The sequence below is a fragment of the Chionomys nivalis genome, chromosome 21 (assembly GCF_950005125.1).
Source record: "Chionomys nivalis chromosome 21, mChiNiv1.1, whole genome shotgun sequence".
Classification (NCBI taxonomy): domain Eukaryota; kingdom Metazoa; phylum Chordata; class Mammalia; order Rodentia; family Cricetidae; genus Chionomys; species Chionomys nivalis.
Genome location: NC_080106.1, coordinates 22995001 through 23010317, shown reverse-complemented (window position 1 = coordinate 23010317; position 15317 = coordinate 22995001). Strand labels below are relative to the sequence as shown.

The following is a 15317-nucleotide window of genomic DNA, read 5'->3' as shown; positions in this document are numbered from 1 at the left end:
ACAGGGAGTTTTGCAAGTTTCAACAGTTAGAAATACACCCTAAAGCCCAGACCCACCCTTTTTCTGGAATATAGGGTATTCTGAGAGAAGATACTATTTTGCCTCAGGATCCTGGGTAATTCCACCTGCCATGGCATATGCCAACAAAGATCTGTGATTGACTCGTCTGCCCTGTCCTCATTCAAATCTGGATTCCTGATCTGTCCTACAGGCAACTGCAGATGGAGCAGCGTGACTGCGGCCTGCCACTTCACTCTCCTCTTCAGAAGTCTCTGACACTGTAAGCGGCAACTTGTCCGAGCTTGCTCATTAGAAGACTACATTCTATCTCTAAAAATAATTATGATCTGCTGTTCTTTCTGCTAGGGCAAGAGGCTCGCACTGAGTCACACATCCATGAGCCATCCCTGTCTCGCGCGTGTTCCCCGGCTCACTTTGGAGCAAAGGCACACACAGTTGGAGACAAATGCCTGAGTTTGGAAGTTTAGTGGGAAGGCACGGAAATTTTTTCTCTGGGAGGCACTGGCAGTCTCAATTGTTACTGTCAAGATGCACATTTCTGAAGGAAAGTCTTTAAAAAAATGAAGAGCCTTAAAAGCACATGTACTCTAACCTAATCATTTCTCCCCTGGGAGGCAATTTCCGAAAAAGGAATCAAAGTCTCAGCAAAGGGACTGAATAGAAAAATCAGCAGCAGCATCCTTGTAATCAGGAAGAAGCTGGCAACAGTCGAATTAGAGAGTTTCTCCCCAAATGATAACTAACTAAAATCACAGTCCATCCAGGTTATTGCGTATAATACAACTGTTAACCACTGTCACGTTCTGAGCATGGCCGTGCACATCTGTAGCCTGAGACCGGGACAGCTTGAGCCCAAGAGTTCAAGGCTAGCCTGTGCAACACTGCAAAACCCCATTAAAAAGAAAAAGAAAGAGAGTAAGAGAAAGCAAACCAGGAGGGAAAAAAGAAAGAAAACAGGCTGTCATGATGGCTCAGAGGCTGCTAAGTCAGACACTCTTGGGACCTACATGCTGACAAAAGTGAATGAACTACTGCATGCTACATACAGACATACACACGCATACACACAGAGACACAAATACAGATACATCATACACACACAGACACATACACACATACACATGTGCACACACATGCATGCACACAGAGTCATACAGATACATCGTATACACACACACAGACACACATATACACACACATGCATGCACACTGAGACACACCAAGAGATACATCACAGAATAAATAAAATTTAAAAAATATTCATGAGCTGGGCGGTGGTGGCGCATGCCTTTAATTCCAGCACTCAGTAGGCAGAGACAGGAGGATCTTTGTGAGTTCGAGACCAGCCTGGTCTACAAGAGCTAGTTCCAGGACAGGCTCCAAAGCTACAGAGAAACCCTGTCTCGAAAAACAAACAAACAAAGACAAAAAAAAATATGAAAAATGTTAGATTAAAAACAAGAATATACATATAAATACAATCCTGAGAAAAAAATCATTAAAACCTAACCTGAAGGTTGGCACCTAGCTCAGTGGTATAGTCCACGAATGCAATAAGCCCTATGTTCAGTCCTTAGCATCTATTAGGAAAGTAGAACTTGAAACCGAGAGGTTACTTCTAGTCTGCAAGTGATGAACGAGAGTTTTCTTTTTCATACTTTCAAATATTTTCAAAATGACCTAAAATGACCAAGTGTTACTATGTAATTAGGGAATGGGAAAGGTCTATTTATACATTTTAAAATAAAATATAATAAATTAGTCTAGGGCCGGGCAGTGGTGGCGCACGCCTTTAATCCCAGCACTTGGGAGGCAGAGGCAGGCGGATCTCTGGGAGTTCGAGACCAGCCTGGTCTACAAGAGCTAGTTCCAGCCGGGCGGTGGTGGCGCACGCCTTTAATCCCAGCACTCGGGAGGCAGAGGCAGGCGGATCTCTGGGAGTTCGAGGCCAGCCTGGTCTACAAGAGCAATTTTGGGACGGGCACCAAAGCTACAGAGAAACCCTGTCTCTAAAAACCAAAAAAAAAAAAAAAAAAAAAAAGAGCTAGTTCCAGGACAGGCTCCAAAACCACAGAGAAACCCTGTCTCGAAAAAGAAAAAAAAAAAGTGAATAAATTAGTCTAGGCTTTAACCTTTAGTCTGACTACATTAGTGTTCCCAGATTATATTAGTATAAACACTTACAAAGCTGAGCCACACTTATGCTGTCCAGAGCACATTTGGCAGGGTGTGTGCGTGCACATGTGTGTGTGTGTATGTGTGCATGTATGTCTACGAGTGTGTCTGTGTGTCTCTGTATGTATGTTTCGTGTGTGTATGAGTATATGGGGGGCATGCATGTCATGATTCCTGTGTTGAGGTCACAGGACAGCCTTAAGTGGCAGTCCTCATCCTCCTTCTTGTTGGACAGAGGGTATCTTGCTTACCACTGAGCAAGCAGTGGCCTGTGAGCTTCCAGGGATATGTCTGTGTCCACTCCCATATTACTGCAGAAGTACCACTATTACAGACACACTATTGCATCTGATTTTACATGGGTTCTGGGAACAAAACTCAGGTCCTCAAGCTTGTGTGGCAAGAACTTCTTGTCACTGAACCATCTCCTCAACCCAAAACCCATGAATTCTAAAGCCAAGTGTGTTGAGTGCATGTCTGTAATTCCAGTACCTGGGAGGTGGAGGCAAGAATGATATGGAGTTCCAAGCCAGCCTTCGCTACATAGTGAGTTTGAGGCCAAATTTGGCTACACAGTGAGTTTGAGACCAAACTTGGCTACATAGTGAGTTTGAGGCCAAACTTGGCTACAAGTTTTTGAGATTTTGTCTATAAAAGGGGCGGGGCGGGGGGGGGCAAAAGAACCAAAACAAGAATACAAAACCAAGCGATTTCTAGTAAACAAAACCAAGCAAATCTAGTCATTAACTATGGTTTTCTGCAGCTGAGCTCTGTAAAAGCCCAGGCTGGTCCTCTATTATTCACACTTCCTTCCATATTTTCACCGTGTCTGCTAGGAGGTGAAAAATCTCTGAATTACCATACTAAAGTTATTTCTCCCAAACTGACCAGTTATGCTGTGCTAAAAACAAAACAACAAACAAACAAAAGAACAACAACAAAACACAAGTCTCTGGTACACACTGCCACATTCACGTACATATCAAGAAGAACCAGGGCAAACAGGACAGTTTCTTCTGTGTCTCCACAATGCCGTGGGCAGGTCTCTTCTACCTCTTACCGTCACCTCTAGTTGAATTATAAGCTTCCTGTTCTAGCCTCCAGCTGCCCACAGATCTACCATTAAGTGGCCACTCAAATGTTTGAGTCTGAATGTCTATCTTTGTCTCTCTTTCTCTCTCCCTCTCCTCTTTTGTCCCTTGCCCCAAGGCCTTGCTATGTAGCCCAGGCTGGCCTTGAACTCCTAACCCCACTGCTTCAGGGTTCTCAGTTTTAAGAACAGGTACATTCCTCCACACTCACCTCAGTAAATGCCTTTGAACTGAACTATGATGCTCTCATTACAAAGATGGAGGGGGTGGGGAAGATATTCAAGATAAAGAATTTTGAACAATTATTAGAAAGGACAGATAACGTGGACTTTGTGGTTTCAAACTTGACAAAAAACTAAATTTAAATACAGAGTGGTTGTATGTCACTATAGGCAGAACTGTTAATAGTTTTTGCAACAAAGATTTCTAACCCAAGCTTTAAACAAGAGTCACATGCAAATAAAATGCAACCGGGCAGTGGTGGTGCATCCCTTTAAATCCAGCACTCAGGAGGCAGAGGCAGGAGGATCCGTGCCTGGTCTGTAGAGTGAGTTTCAGGAAAGGCAAGGCTACACAAAGAAACCCTGTCTCAAAAAAAAAAAAAACCACAAAAACCCAAGAGAACAAACAAGTAACAGGAACAACAGCAACAACAAAACCCCACAAATAAAAAGCACTTCAGGTGGTCTACAGAGTTCCAAGACAGTCAGAGCTCTTACACAGAGAAACCCTGTCTTGAAAAACCAACCAACCAAACAAACAAACAAAAAGCAACTTTGGGGTGACGAGTATAGCTCAGAAGTCAAGTGTGTACTTATCTTGTGTGAGGTCCTGGGTATAATCCCTAGTATCAAAGTCAAAAACTCAACCAAACAAATTAAATAAACAACCTCTATTTTCATATAATCCTTAAAATGAGAAATAAATATTTGTAAAGTACATGAAATATCCCCTAAACATAGGCAGTATTTAGTAGTTCAACTTATGGTCCATTAAAGAGGTAGAAGAATGACAAAAAGGTTATTGCAAAGGTGACCTTCAGGCCCTTGCCTGGTACACACAGGTCACGGGTTTGATCCTCAGCAACCCACTGATTGGTAGAAAACAGATGAAACCTGCTCAGTAAGAAATCCTCACGTATAAGAGAATTTACAGATATTTTATAGAAAGGAACGAATAACTTAAAAAGATTTATTTTAAAAATTATGTTCTGTGTGTGTGTATATGTGTGTGCATGTGCATGTGTGCACACATGAGTGTGCACAAAAGTGCAGGTACTTGTGGAGGCCAGAGGCATCAGATTTCCCTGGGGCTGAACTTACAGGCAGTTGTGAGCTGCCTGGTAAGGGTGCAAGGAATCGAACTCCGGTGCTTGGGAAGAAGAGTACATGCGTCTATCTGCCAAGCCATTTCTCTAGCTCCCAGGGATGAATAATTTTTCATGAAAGAGCAATTAAGCCTAATAACTGGAAATGCAACTTAGGTTGTGAGACAAGTTGGCAGTTATTTTACTTAGTGTACTTTAAAGCCCCCTCGGCTGAGGAGCAGACAATTAAGGGGTATGCCATTCATACAGAGATGCCCCCTGGAGTTTACACAGCTGTGAGCAACCTGTAGAATGAGTGCTGCAGTCTGACTTTTAAGTATTACAGCCATTGGTCGGTTGTTATTTTTTGAGGTATGATCTCTTGAAGGTCTGGCCTCTGAATCCCCATGCAGTGGAGGATCCCCTGGATTTCCAGATCCCCCCATCTCTACCTCCCCAGTGCTAGGATTACAACGAGTGTCACCACACCCAGTTTAATGTTTTACATTTTTCTAGTTTTTTTTAATGCAATGGTACATAATAGCCCACAGGTTATTGTCAATATCAACATTGGACCACACAAGAGGAAACAGATGGAAAAACATTTGGGAAGATTGGCAGCTTAACAATGTGTTAAGATTACATTTCTGAAAGTTTAAAAAAAAATTGTTCCTCTAAAAAGACAGACTAGGCCAGAATCCTACCATAGCGTTCTCTACATCAAAAGGAGATAAAGACATAGAGATTCATACATGAACAGACATGGTTTGGGAGACCTAACTGCATAAAAAAGAAGTCATAAAGGGAAATTCAGATTTACCTACAACAAATAAACAAAAAATAACCCCACAATTCTGCTTCAGAAACAAAACAAAAAGATTAACAACAGAAGAAAATATCTACAATATAAACATCAATAATTCGAGATCTTTAAATATACAGACTTTAAAAAATGACATAGTAGAGCTGAAGAGATGGCTCAGCAGTTAAGAGTGCATACATCTCTTCCAGAGGACCTGGGTTCAGTTCCCAGCACCCACATCAGGTGGCTCACAACCCTGTGACTCCAGAACCAGGGGATGCAAAGCGCCTACATTCTCATATACGTAAAATTAAAAAAATAATAAAAATAAACTCTTTTAAAAATGAAATCCTAGCCAGGCAGTGGTGGAGCATGACTTTAATGCCAGCACTCAGGAGGCAGAGGCAGATGGATCTCTCTGAGTTCAAGGCCAGCCTGGTCTACAAAGTGAGTTCCAGGACAGCCAAGGCTACAAAGAGGAAACCTTGTTTCAAAAAAAGAAAATACAGCTGGGCGGTGGTGGCGCACGCCTTTAATCCCAGCACTCGCACTCGGGAGGCAGAGGCAGGCGGATCTCTGTGAGTTCGAGGCCAGCCTGGTCAAAAAAGCTATTTCCAAGACAGGTACCAAAGCTACAGAGAAACCCTGTCTCGAAAAAACCAAAAAAAAAAAAAAAATACATTAATTAATTAATTAATTAAAATTAAAAAATAAAAATGAAATCCTGTCTGAGTATAGAGATATACATATATCTTCTAACATTTGAGAAGCTGAAGCAGGAACATTGCATGTTTAAGGCCAGCCTGGGCTATACAGCAGGTCATGTCTAAAAAAAAAAAAGGTATACCCATTAAGTCTCACCAACATAACTTCCAAAATATGAGATGAATAGGAACAAAAGACATGACAAACTGGACAGGGGTTAAGACTGAAGGGTTTTTAACCTTAGGGTTAAGGCCCTGCGATCTTTCCCCTACACAAAGAACTACAGGCAACTCAGGAATGCTGAGTGGAAGAAACAGTCTTCCCAAGGGAATAGCATACCAATTGGTTATCCACTACCAAATGGTCAACCCTGAAAACATACACACAAGTGACATTATACAAACTGAGAAGGTTATGTTTAGAAATATATATATATGTATATTCACATACACATGCATGCAACAACAATTAATAATAAAGAGGTCATGAATTTAAAAGAGAGCAAAGAGAGAGGTGTATGGAAGCACTCAAGGCAAGAAAGGGAACAGGGAAATGACACTATCTCAAAAACTCAAAGAATAAAAAATGGCCAAAACCAAGCAAACAAAAAAGAGAGCCCCTATGAAACAATGTATCTGTGTAAGGTTATCTGTGACTACTTAACCCATGACAGTCAACAGGTTTATAACAAATAGGCCAGGATCAGGCTCAGCATCACTAAGAGTGAGATGATCCGACAACCCTGTGCCCCTTAATCACGGCAACAGGAAAATGCACTACATAGCACAGTTTAGAAGTATGTTTGCACTCCCAGATTTAATCTGAATTCACATGTGGTGATATCTAACAAATAAAGCTTGCTGGAAGATCAGAGGGTGGAGTGAGTCACTAGTTAACCATAGATGTCTGGATATCTATACAGACACGAACTGATATAGCTGGGTAGAGAGAGGAATATAAAGTGGGAGGAGACAGGAGCTTAGCCCTTGTTTTGGTCTGAGGATTTTATAGAGGTAAGAAGTGGCTGTGGCTTGCTCCTTTGTCTCTCTGATCTTTCAGTATTTACCCCAATATCTGGCTACGGTTTTTATTTACTTATTTATTATGTATACAATATTCTATCTGTGTGTATGTCTGCAGGCCAGAAGAGGGCACCAGACCTCATTACAGATGGTTGTGAGCCACCATGTGGTTGCTGAGAATTGAACTCAGGACCTTTGGAAGAGCAGGCAATGCTCTTAACCTCTGAGCCATCTCTCCAGCCCGGCTAGGGTTTTTATTAACACCAATTAGAACTCATGCTACATATGGTGCCCAACTTTAGAGCACAAATTCACAAAAAAAAAAGTTGCTTGCCTGTGACTTTGCAGCCACTGGCGCATGCTGGGACTGCATGTGGGCCCCCACCGGAGCCGCACCCACCACTAGGTTTTCTATTATTTTCCTCCAAGCTCTGAGCAAGTTTGGGATTTTCCTGTTACAGCCTCTCTTCAACACTCTTCAGCTGCCACCCAAACTCCAGAAGCACCTGGACTCCAAATGCCACAGGACTTACCTGCCCTAGACTGGCTGGCCCTACTTTCAGGCAGTTCCCGCCTTCCACACAATCCAGTGTTTTTTCAGACAGCCGGGCTCCCTCTCCCCTCTGGGTTGCATGCTTCCCCCTACAACACCTACCTCTCCTTGGGCTGCTGCCATACACTCTCATCTCATGGCTACATGCTAGCAACTGCAACTGTCCTCAGCCAGGCTGTGCACTGCCTACGCTCTCAGATCAGACGTGCTCTGCAGCCTTGTGCTCCACCGTCATCGTCAGCAGACTTGGTGAGACAACTGGAAATTCTTTTTTCTTTCTTCCTTTCTTCTTTTTTTTTCCCTTGGAGACCGGGTTTGGAGCCTGTCTAGAACTAGCTCTTGTAGACCAGGCTGGCCCTGAACTCATAGAGATCTGCCTGCCTCTGCATTCTGAGTGCTGGGATTAAAGGCGTGTGCCACCACTGTCTGGCTAACAACTGGAAATTCTTAAGGGGGGGGTAGTTTAAAAAAAAAGGAAAAAGAGAGAGAGTTTTTTTCCCACATTAAAAAATAGGAAACACTGTTACAATGGAGGGACTTAGGTCTTTGTATGATAATACACTGGTTTGAAAATGGGACAATTAAATGACAGGATAACTAATTTAGATAAAATTTATATAATGTCAATTAGAAACATCAGATATATAATTTTTGTTTTATCACTTAAAAAAGTTGGTTAATCCAAGTGCTAAGATGCAAGTTTTAGAAAAACTTAACAAAACAAATCATAAAGATATTCAGATCCAGACAAAGGAATGTAAAGAGGAAACAATCTCATCATCGCACTTTAAGGTTAGAGAGAAACAGTCTAAGGTTTCCAAACAACCAACATTAATATATCCTTATAGGAACAACTGCCAAATGATAGATAACCCAAAGGCTGTACAAGAGCTGAAGGTACTCCTGTGGAAATGTTAGATTTAAGGAGATTCAAGGAAGCAACAGTCTCATATTATATGCATTCACCTTTTGTGAAGCAGATTTGAATTTAGAATAGAATTATCCCTCAGGACTGGAAAGACTTGGTTATAGCAGTCTTGAAGCCTGGTCCTCAATTACAATGGAGGACCTGGTGGAAAGATGAGGCTAAGACCATCGAAAAATGAAGTAGGGCTAGAGGTATGGAAATCTCCCAAGACTACCTTCACGGAGAGGCAAATTATGCTAATGTACACAGGAAACTTTCTATTATGACCACACCTTGACTTTAGGTTGTACAGCAGCTTTGAATGCTTGGGGACAGAATTAAAGAAGTAGGAAAGAAAAGTGAGTCATTTACTAAAGTTATACAGGGCCCAAAGGAAACTTTCACAGAATTCTTACAAAGACTGACTTTAGTAGTAAATAGAATGATATCAAATTCAGAAGCTAGATAAATAATTATTGAATGTCTGGCTTTTGAAAATGCTAATATACAATGTAAATTTGTAAGATTAATATTTATATATATATACATTAATTAAACTTTCTGTCATGATATTAATGGTCATATAGAGTACTAATTCCTAAAAAAGGTTTCATCTAACTTTCTGTACATGATTTCAGTTTTGAGTCTCTATCAGTTTTCTGCGGTGAACCATGAATATGCCTAAAAGCAACCTTTGAATGGGGACCCACAATGATTCCTCCAGAACTATGATAACACCACTAAACTGACAAACATCATCTAAAGATTGGCTTTGGACTAGGAACTGCTCAGGGCAACTTTGAGGTGGCTAGCTGAGATTTTCCAGCCTCAGACTACTCTAGCCAGAACTTGAGACAAAACCCTTCACTCTCCCATTATGCAGAGACTGGACAAGAAATGATACAGCTATCTCTTCTAGGACTTGACCATTAACCCAAATTTTTCTTTTCAGCATCCCCTAAAGATGCCATCACCCCCAGATTACAGGAAGTAAATTTTAAGTACTTGATGCCCACATTCCCAAGAGATGGGGGGGTAGGTTTTGGTCATTCAATGGGTTATGGATAATTGCCATCATTTAGGGTGGTTGGTTACAAGTTATTAATGGTTATGGTTAGGAAAAAAGTTGAACAAAGGAGATTAGATTCAGAGTTCTTGTTTTGAAAAGAAAAAAGGGAGATATAGATATGATAGGATATAAGGGTAGATTATTGAATCTATTTTCTCCCATTGGTTTTTCAAGATAGGATTTCTCTGTGTAACAGCTCTGGTTGTCCTGGAACTCATTTTGTAGACCAGTGTAGCCTCAAACTCACAGAGGTCCACCTGCCTCTGTCAAACTTTGCCAAGACAAGGTAGGATAGTCCTTCAGAATATCCTGCTTCACAAAAAGTCAGTCAGACATGCTAGGCTTATAGGCTGAAGATGGATGCCCCAATGTTGCAGAGAAACCATGGGTGACTGTCCAGGCAGCCAGCTTTTTCTGTCATTTCTCACAATTTTTGGAAGTTGCTTGCTTGCACTTCCCATTTACTCAGGTAATATTATTTCCTTCTTGGGTCTGTGACAGAGTTGAAGACTTTATAGTTATAGTTTCCCTTATCACCAGATTCAGAAAAGAAATTCACTAAAGAGGTGTAAAAGTGTATAAAATTAAGAGACATAAAAATATAGTTTTGGTAATGTAAGTTAGAATAGAAAGTGAATTAAAGACAACCTTTAGGACTCACCAAGATAGGAGAGACTGCCGGGCGGTGGTGGCGCACGCCTTTAATCCCAGCACTCGGGAGGCAGAGGCAGGCGGATCTCTGTTAGTTCGAGGCCAGCCTGGTCTACAAGAGCTAGTTCCAGGACAGGAACCAAAAGCTACGGAGAAACCCTGTCTCGAAAAACAAAAACAAAACAAAAAAGAAACCAATCAAAGTAAACTGAAAATGATAAAAACAATTCAGAAGATTGCTTATCTCTGGGGCAGGCACAGACTAGAAAGGGCAAAAGGAAGTTTTGGGGGGTCATTTCTAATTTGAATAGTAGTTAAGTAAACTGAATGTCATAAAATTGTACTCTTGACATTAGTGTACTATAAACATTGCTGGTTATATAGAATACTTTGAGGGGTTTTTGTTTTGTTTTTGCTTGTTTTGCTTTGATTTTTGAGATAGGTGCCAATATATAGCCCTTGATAACCTGGAACTTAATATATGGACCAGGCTGGTCCTGAACTCACAGAGATCTGCCTGCCTCTGCCACCACATCCAGTCCAAGTTTTAAAACAGAAGGAGAAATGAACTCTTGTTGAGTTCTCCCACCACCACCCTGTACAGCTAGGAGCTAGGGGATGAGGCCAAGAGATGGGCATTGTACTGAATCCTAGCTCCTAGCTCCTTTCACACCACTACACACTGCTGAGGGTAAGAAGGAGCAAGGCCCTGAATGCAACTGGGGTGTGCATTAGGCAAGCGTCATCACTTGTGTGTGGTGCTCACATGGACCTCCACAACATTAGCAAAATAAGAACACTGCTTGTGCCATATGAATAAGCCCTATTTCCCTTGAAAGGACTTTAAGTCATTTGCTCTATGCACCCAGCACATTGGCACAGGTGACTGCACCTCATCCAAGAAGCTGAGGACCAGAGTCTTTCAGATTTCATAATTTTCTGAGCTTTGTAAGTATAACACGAAATTCATTTTTGTTTTGTATACCATTTGTATGCATAAACTGAAAGTAATTTTACTTAAAATGTTTTTTGAATAAAACAAAGTTTTTTTTTTTTTAAAGATTTATTTATTATGTATACAACTTTCTGCCTCCATTTATACCCACACGCCAGAGGAGGGCGCCAGATCTCCCCACAGATGGTTTGGAGCCATCATGTGGTTGCTGGGAATTGAACTCAGGACCTCTGGAAGACCAGACAGTGCTCTTAACCACTGAGCCATCTCTCCAGCCCTAAAACAAAGTTTTGTAGTATGGAATTTTCTAGTTATGACATCATAAGAAGTATTCAAAAAGTTCAGATTTTGGACCATTTGGGAGTCTAAATTTTCAGATTATGGATGCTGCACCAGGATGTGAATGAGACAGTTAAAACTGTGATTAGCCAGGAGGAATGGAACACCCTTTAACCCCAGAACTCGGGAGGCCAAGGCAGGTGCATCTCTGTGAGTCTGAGACCAGCTTGGTCTGCAGAGTGAATTCCAGGACTACATAGAGAGAGTCTCAAAAAAACCCAAACAAGCAAACTAAAGCTATGACTGTGCTCAAGGCTGGAAACTCAGAAAAGTGAGGTGTAGGGAGTAGAGCTGCCAGAATTCATGGGATTTGCCTTGAAATGACAGGGCTGCCTGGGAAATACGGCTAACTACAGATACCTGCAGAGGAGCGGAGCCTCTCTCCAGTAAGCCCATTCTTTATCTCTCATCGCAGAAAATGACCTGGCTGCTTGATGTGGTCTGAGCTGCCTCTCCAGTGCCCCCTTATGTGTCTGGTTTGGGCTATTTTTGCAGTACTGGAGATTAAACCCAAGCCCTCATACAGTTTAGGCAAGCACTCTACCACTGAGCTACATTTCCCCATCTCTCTTTTAACTCCTGAAATAGGGTTTCACTAAGTTACCCAGGTTGTTCTTGAACTCATTCTGTAAACCAGGCAGGACTTGAACTGTGATCCTCCACCTCAGGCTCTTAAGTAGCCCGGATTCCAGTTCTATACCACTAGGCCCAGTTGCTTCCCTTTAATTTTATTATTCAAAATATGACCTTATTTAGTATAATATCCTCTTTTATATATGTGAACACTAAAGCACCAAGAAGCAAAGAAACATTCCCATGATCACTCAACCAGCTAGAGCAGCTCAGTATTTGAATCCAGGAAAGCCACATCCGCAGCCCACACAACAATCACAACTCTCAGTTCATAGGCAGGGAGCAACTCCTTCAAGGTGGTTCAGTTCCAGCACTACCATTCTCTGGCGAAGGAATCCTGGACAAACTGCTGAAGGTCTGAGTCACATTTCATCCATCCTGGGTCTAACAACAACCTGTTTAAAGGACTTGTTGGGCATGGTGGGGTGTACCTATAATCCCAGCACTCTAGGATGAGGGAGCAGACTGTGAGATGGAGGCCTGCTTGAACTGTTCAGTGTATCTTAGGCCAGCCTGGTTTGCAATCAAGAGCCCATTCTAATCACACAGACCCCAGGGAAACAGCTCTTGGGGAGGGAAACTAAGCAGCTATAGGAAAATAAACAATCTTCTCACAGTTTCACTTGCTCAATATGTGCGCAATCTCTCAACAGTTCGTCACCACCCCTGGTCTGCTAGTAGGATGAACCCTCCAGTACACAAACATTTTAAAACCACACTGCTTTTTTTCAGAGGATGGGATGAAAAACAAACAAAAAACTCACCTAATGCTCTGACAATTCGCATCAGGACCTCTCCAACTTTCATTCTGGTCTCTGGAGTGTGCTTCTCTTTGCCACTACCGTATTTGGCCAACAGGTCAACCAAGATTTCTTCAGGGTATACATCTGAGAGAAGGGCAACCCCTAGGGTCCAAAACAGAAAGACGGAACTCATTATTTAGGACAGAAAGGCAAGTAAATCTAGATATCATGCATGTGATGGGGTGAATACGAAGATTTATTTATTTTTACATTTATTAATGTGTGTGCGTGCGTGTGTACGTGTGTGTGTGTAGATCAGAGGATGAGTTGCAAGAGCCAGTTCTGTCCTTTCACCTGCATCCTGGGTATTGGACTCAGGCCATCAGGTTTACTCTCTGAGCCATTTCACCAGCCCACACAAAGACACCTACACTGTAGCTCTTAAGGTCACAGCTGCTCTCTGTAAGTGGAAGGTGGCGACTAGGCATCCAAATTCCTGGACTTGCTAATCCTAGGCAGGGCTCTAATGTACTGCCACTGACATTCTATGATCTCTGGGCTATGGAAAATCCAGTATAGGCTAGATCACTACAAGTCATGGCTGGATTTTCACAGCAGCAAGAGACCACTAGGCTTCTCCAGATTTTAGGATTCTAAGGTCAGATGACCGTCAGCCCAAAGCACGGCAGTGCTCCATGCCTTTGCTACAGCTCTTCAATACAGTGTGATGTTCCTTGTAAAACTTTTTTTAACTGTGAGAGCATTGTTCCTAAGGAAACATTTTCATGACAGGTATTAGATCTCAGCTTCCAGATGATTTCCTGGATCCCGTCCCCCATCCATACTAGGCCTCCACAGCATGTACGAACAAGAGTGCGATCACATCTGAGCCCAGCTCCACGTTCACCCCAGCCAGAAAAACAAGGGCTGCACATGTTTTGGAAGTCTCCCTGCTTTTACCTCAACCTCTCAGGTTCTCAATGTCTGGTCTGCTTTTTCTCAGCAACCTTTTAATTGCTCTGTCCTTATTCCTCACCACAGTGGGAACAACTGTTTAACATGCACATCAGGCCCCTTCATTCTGCCCTGACCTCTCAATGGGCTTCCCTTTTCCCCTTCCCTGTATATGCTCCCTCTTGCCCTACCCTCTCTCCATGATCCAAGAACCAAGGAGGCCTTTTTGAACATGCTATCGTTTGCTCACTTGTCCTGAGCAATTCTGTCCACCTAGTTGTTTTGGGGTTTTGTTGTTGTTGTTGTTGTTGTTTTGTGTGTGTGTGTGTTGTTTCTCTAGACAGGGTTTATCTGTATAGCCCTGGCTGTCCTGGAACTTGTTTTGTAAACTAGGCTGGCCTCGAACTCACAGAGATCTGCCTGCCTCCCGAGTGCTGTGATTTACAGTGTATGCCATCACCGCCTGGCTGTTTTTTAGATTTTTAGTACAGCAATCTGCTTCTGCCCCTGTATCTGGGCCTCACCTCCTCTGTTACAGCAGGGGCTTCTCCTTGGGGAAGGCTGCCAGCTTGCTCCAGAATGCCTAGCTCATATCCTGTTTTTAAACATTAAGTGGTAGCCTCCTTCCACTAGCACTTGACCCTTCTTGCCTGGCTTATTTTCTTCTTAGCACACAGTGCTACTGTTCAGCTCACATAAGCCCTTACGGATTGTTTGTTCTTTTCCTTAGAATGCAAACTGCACGAAGCCAAGGATTTTGTTTTATTGCCTACTGTATCCCCTAGAAACGGGCCAGCACACAGTAGGTGTTCAATAAGTATTTGCTCAATGACTCAATGAATGAATGAGTAAAAATGGCTCGAAGAGCCACATGTGGTGGCTTATGCTTGTAATCATAGTACTCAGAAGGACCACAAGTTTGAGGCCAGTCTGGCCTACATATACCAGATCCCAAGGCAGCCTGGGCTGCTAAGTGAAACTGTTCCAAAAGCCATGAAGGAAAGGAGGAGAAAAAGCAGGAGGAGGAGAAGGAAGAGGAGGTGGTGATGGTGGTGGCAGCGGCAGCTACAATGGCTCAAAAATAATCATGATAGAAATCCCGAAATTCATTGAGGACAGGGAGGGAGTGAGCATAAGCAACACTTGAGGATCTACAGTGTTTTCATTTAAATTTGACACTCTGTTGTTTAATCTGACTATCTTCAGGAATGTGCGCATATTATTTTCTGTAGTATAGGCTGTGATTCTAGTCTCATTTACATTCACATCCACTGTCGTCACTGCACCTGCTGAGGGCTGCACCTGCCTTCCCAGCCTCTTGTCTATCTTCCCCCTCACCCCTGTTTCCAAGGAGCTTGGGAAGCCCCTGCATGTGGGCTCACACCTCACAT

The 15317-nt window shown here is 42.5% G+C and overlaps 1 protein-coding gene across 1 annotated transcript in view; it reads right to left on the bottom strand.

Moving 5' to 3' along the window:
* The window catches only part of Tango6 (transport and golgi organization 6 homolog), a 169836-nt gene that overhangs the window by 53237 nt on the left and 101282 nt on the right, over positions 1 to 15317 (bottom strand). The window contains exon 15 of the mRNA XM_057754076.1: positions 12994 to 13134. Coding sequence (XP_057610059.1) covers positions 12994 to 13134 — 141 coding nt within the window. The remainder of the gene's footprint in view (positions 1 to 12993; positions 13135 to 15317) is intronic.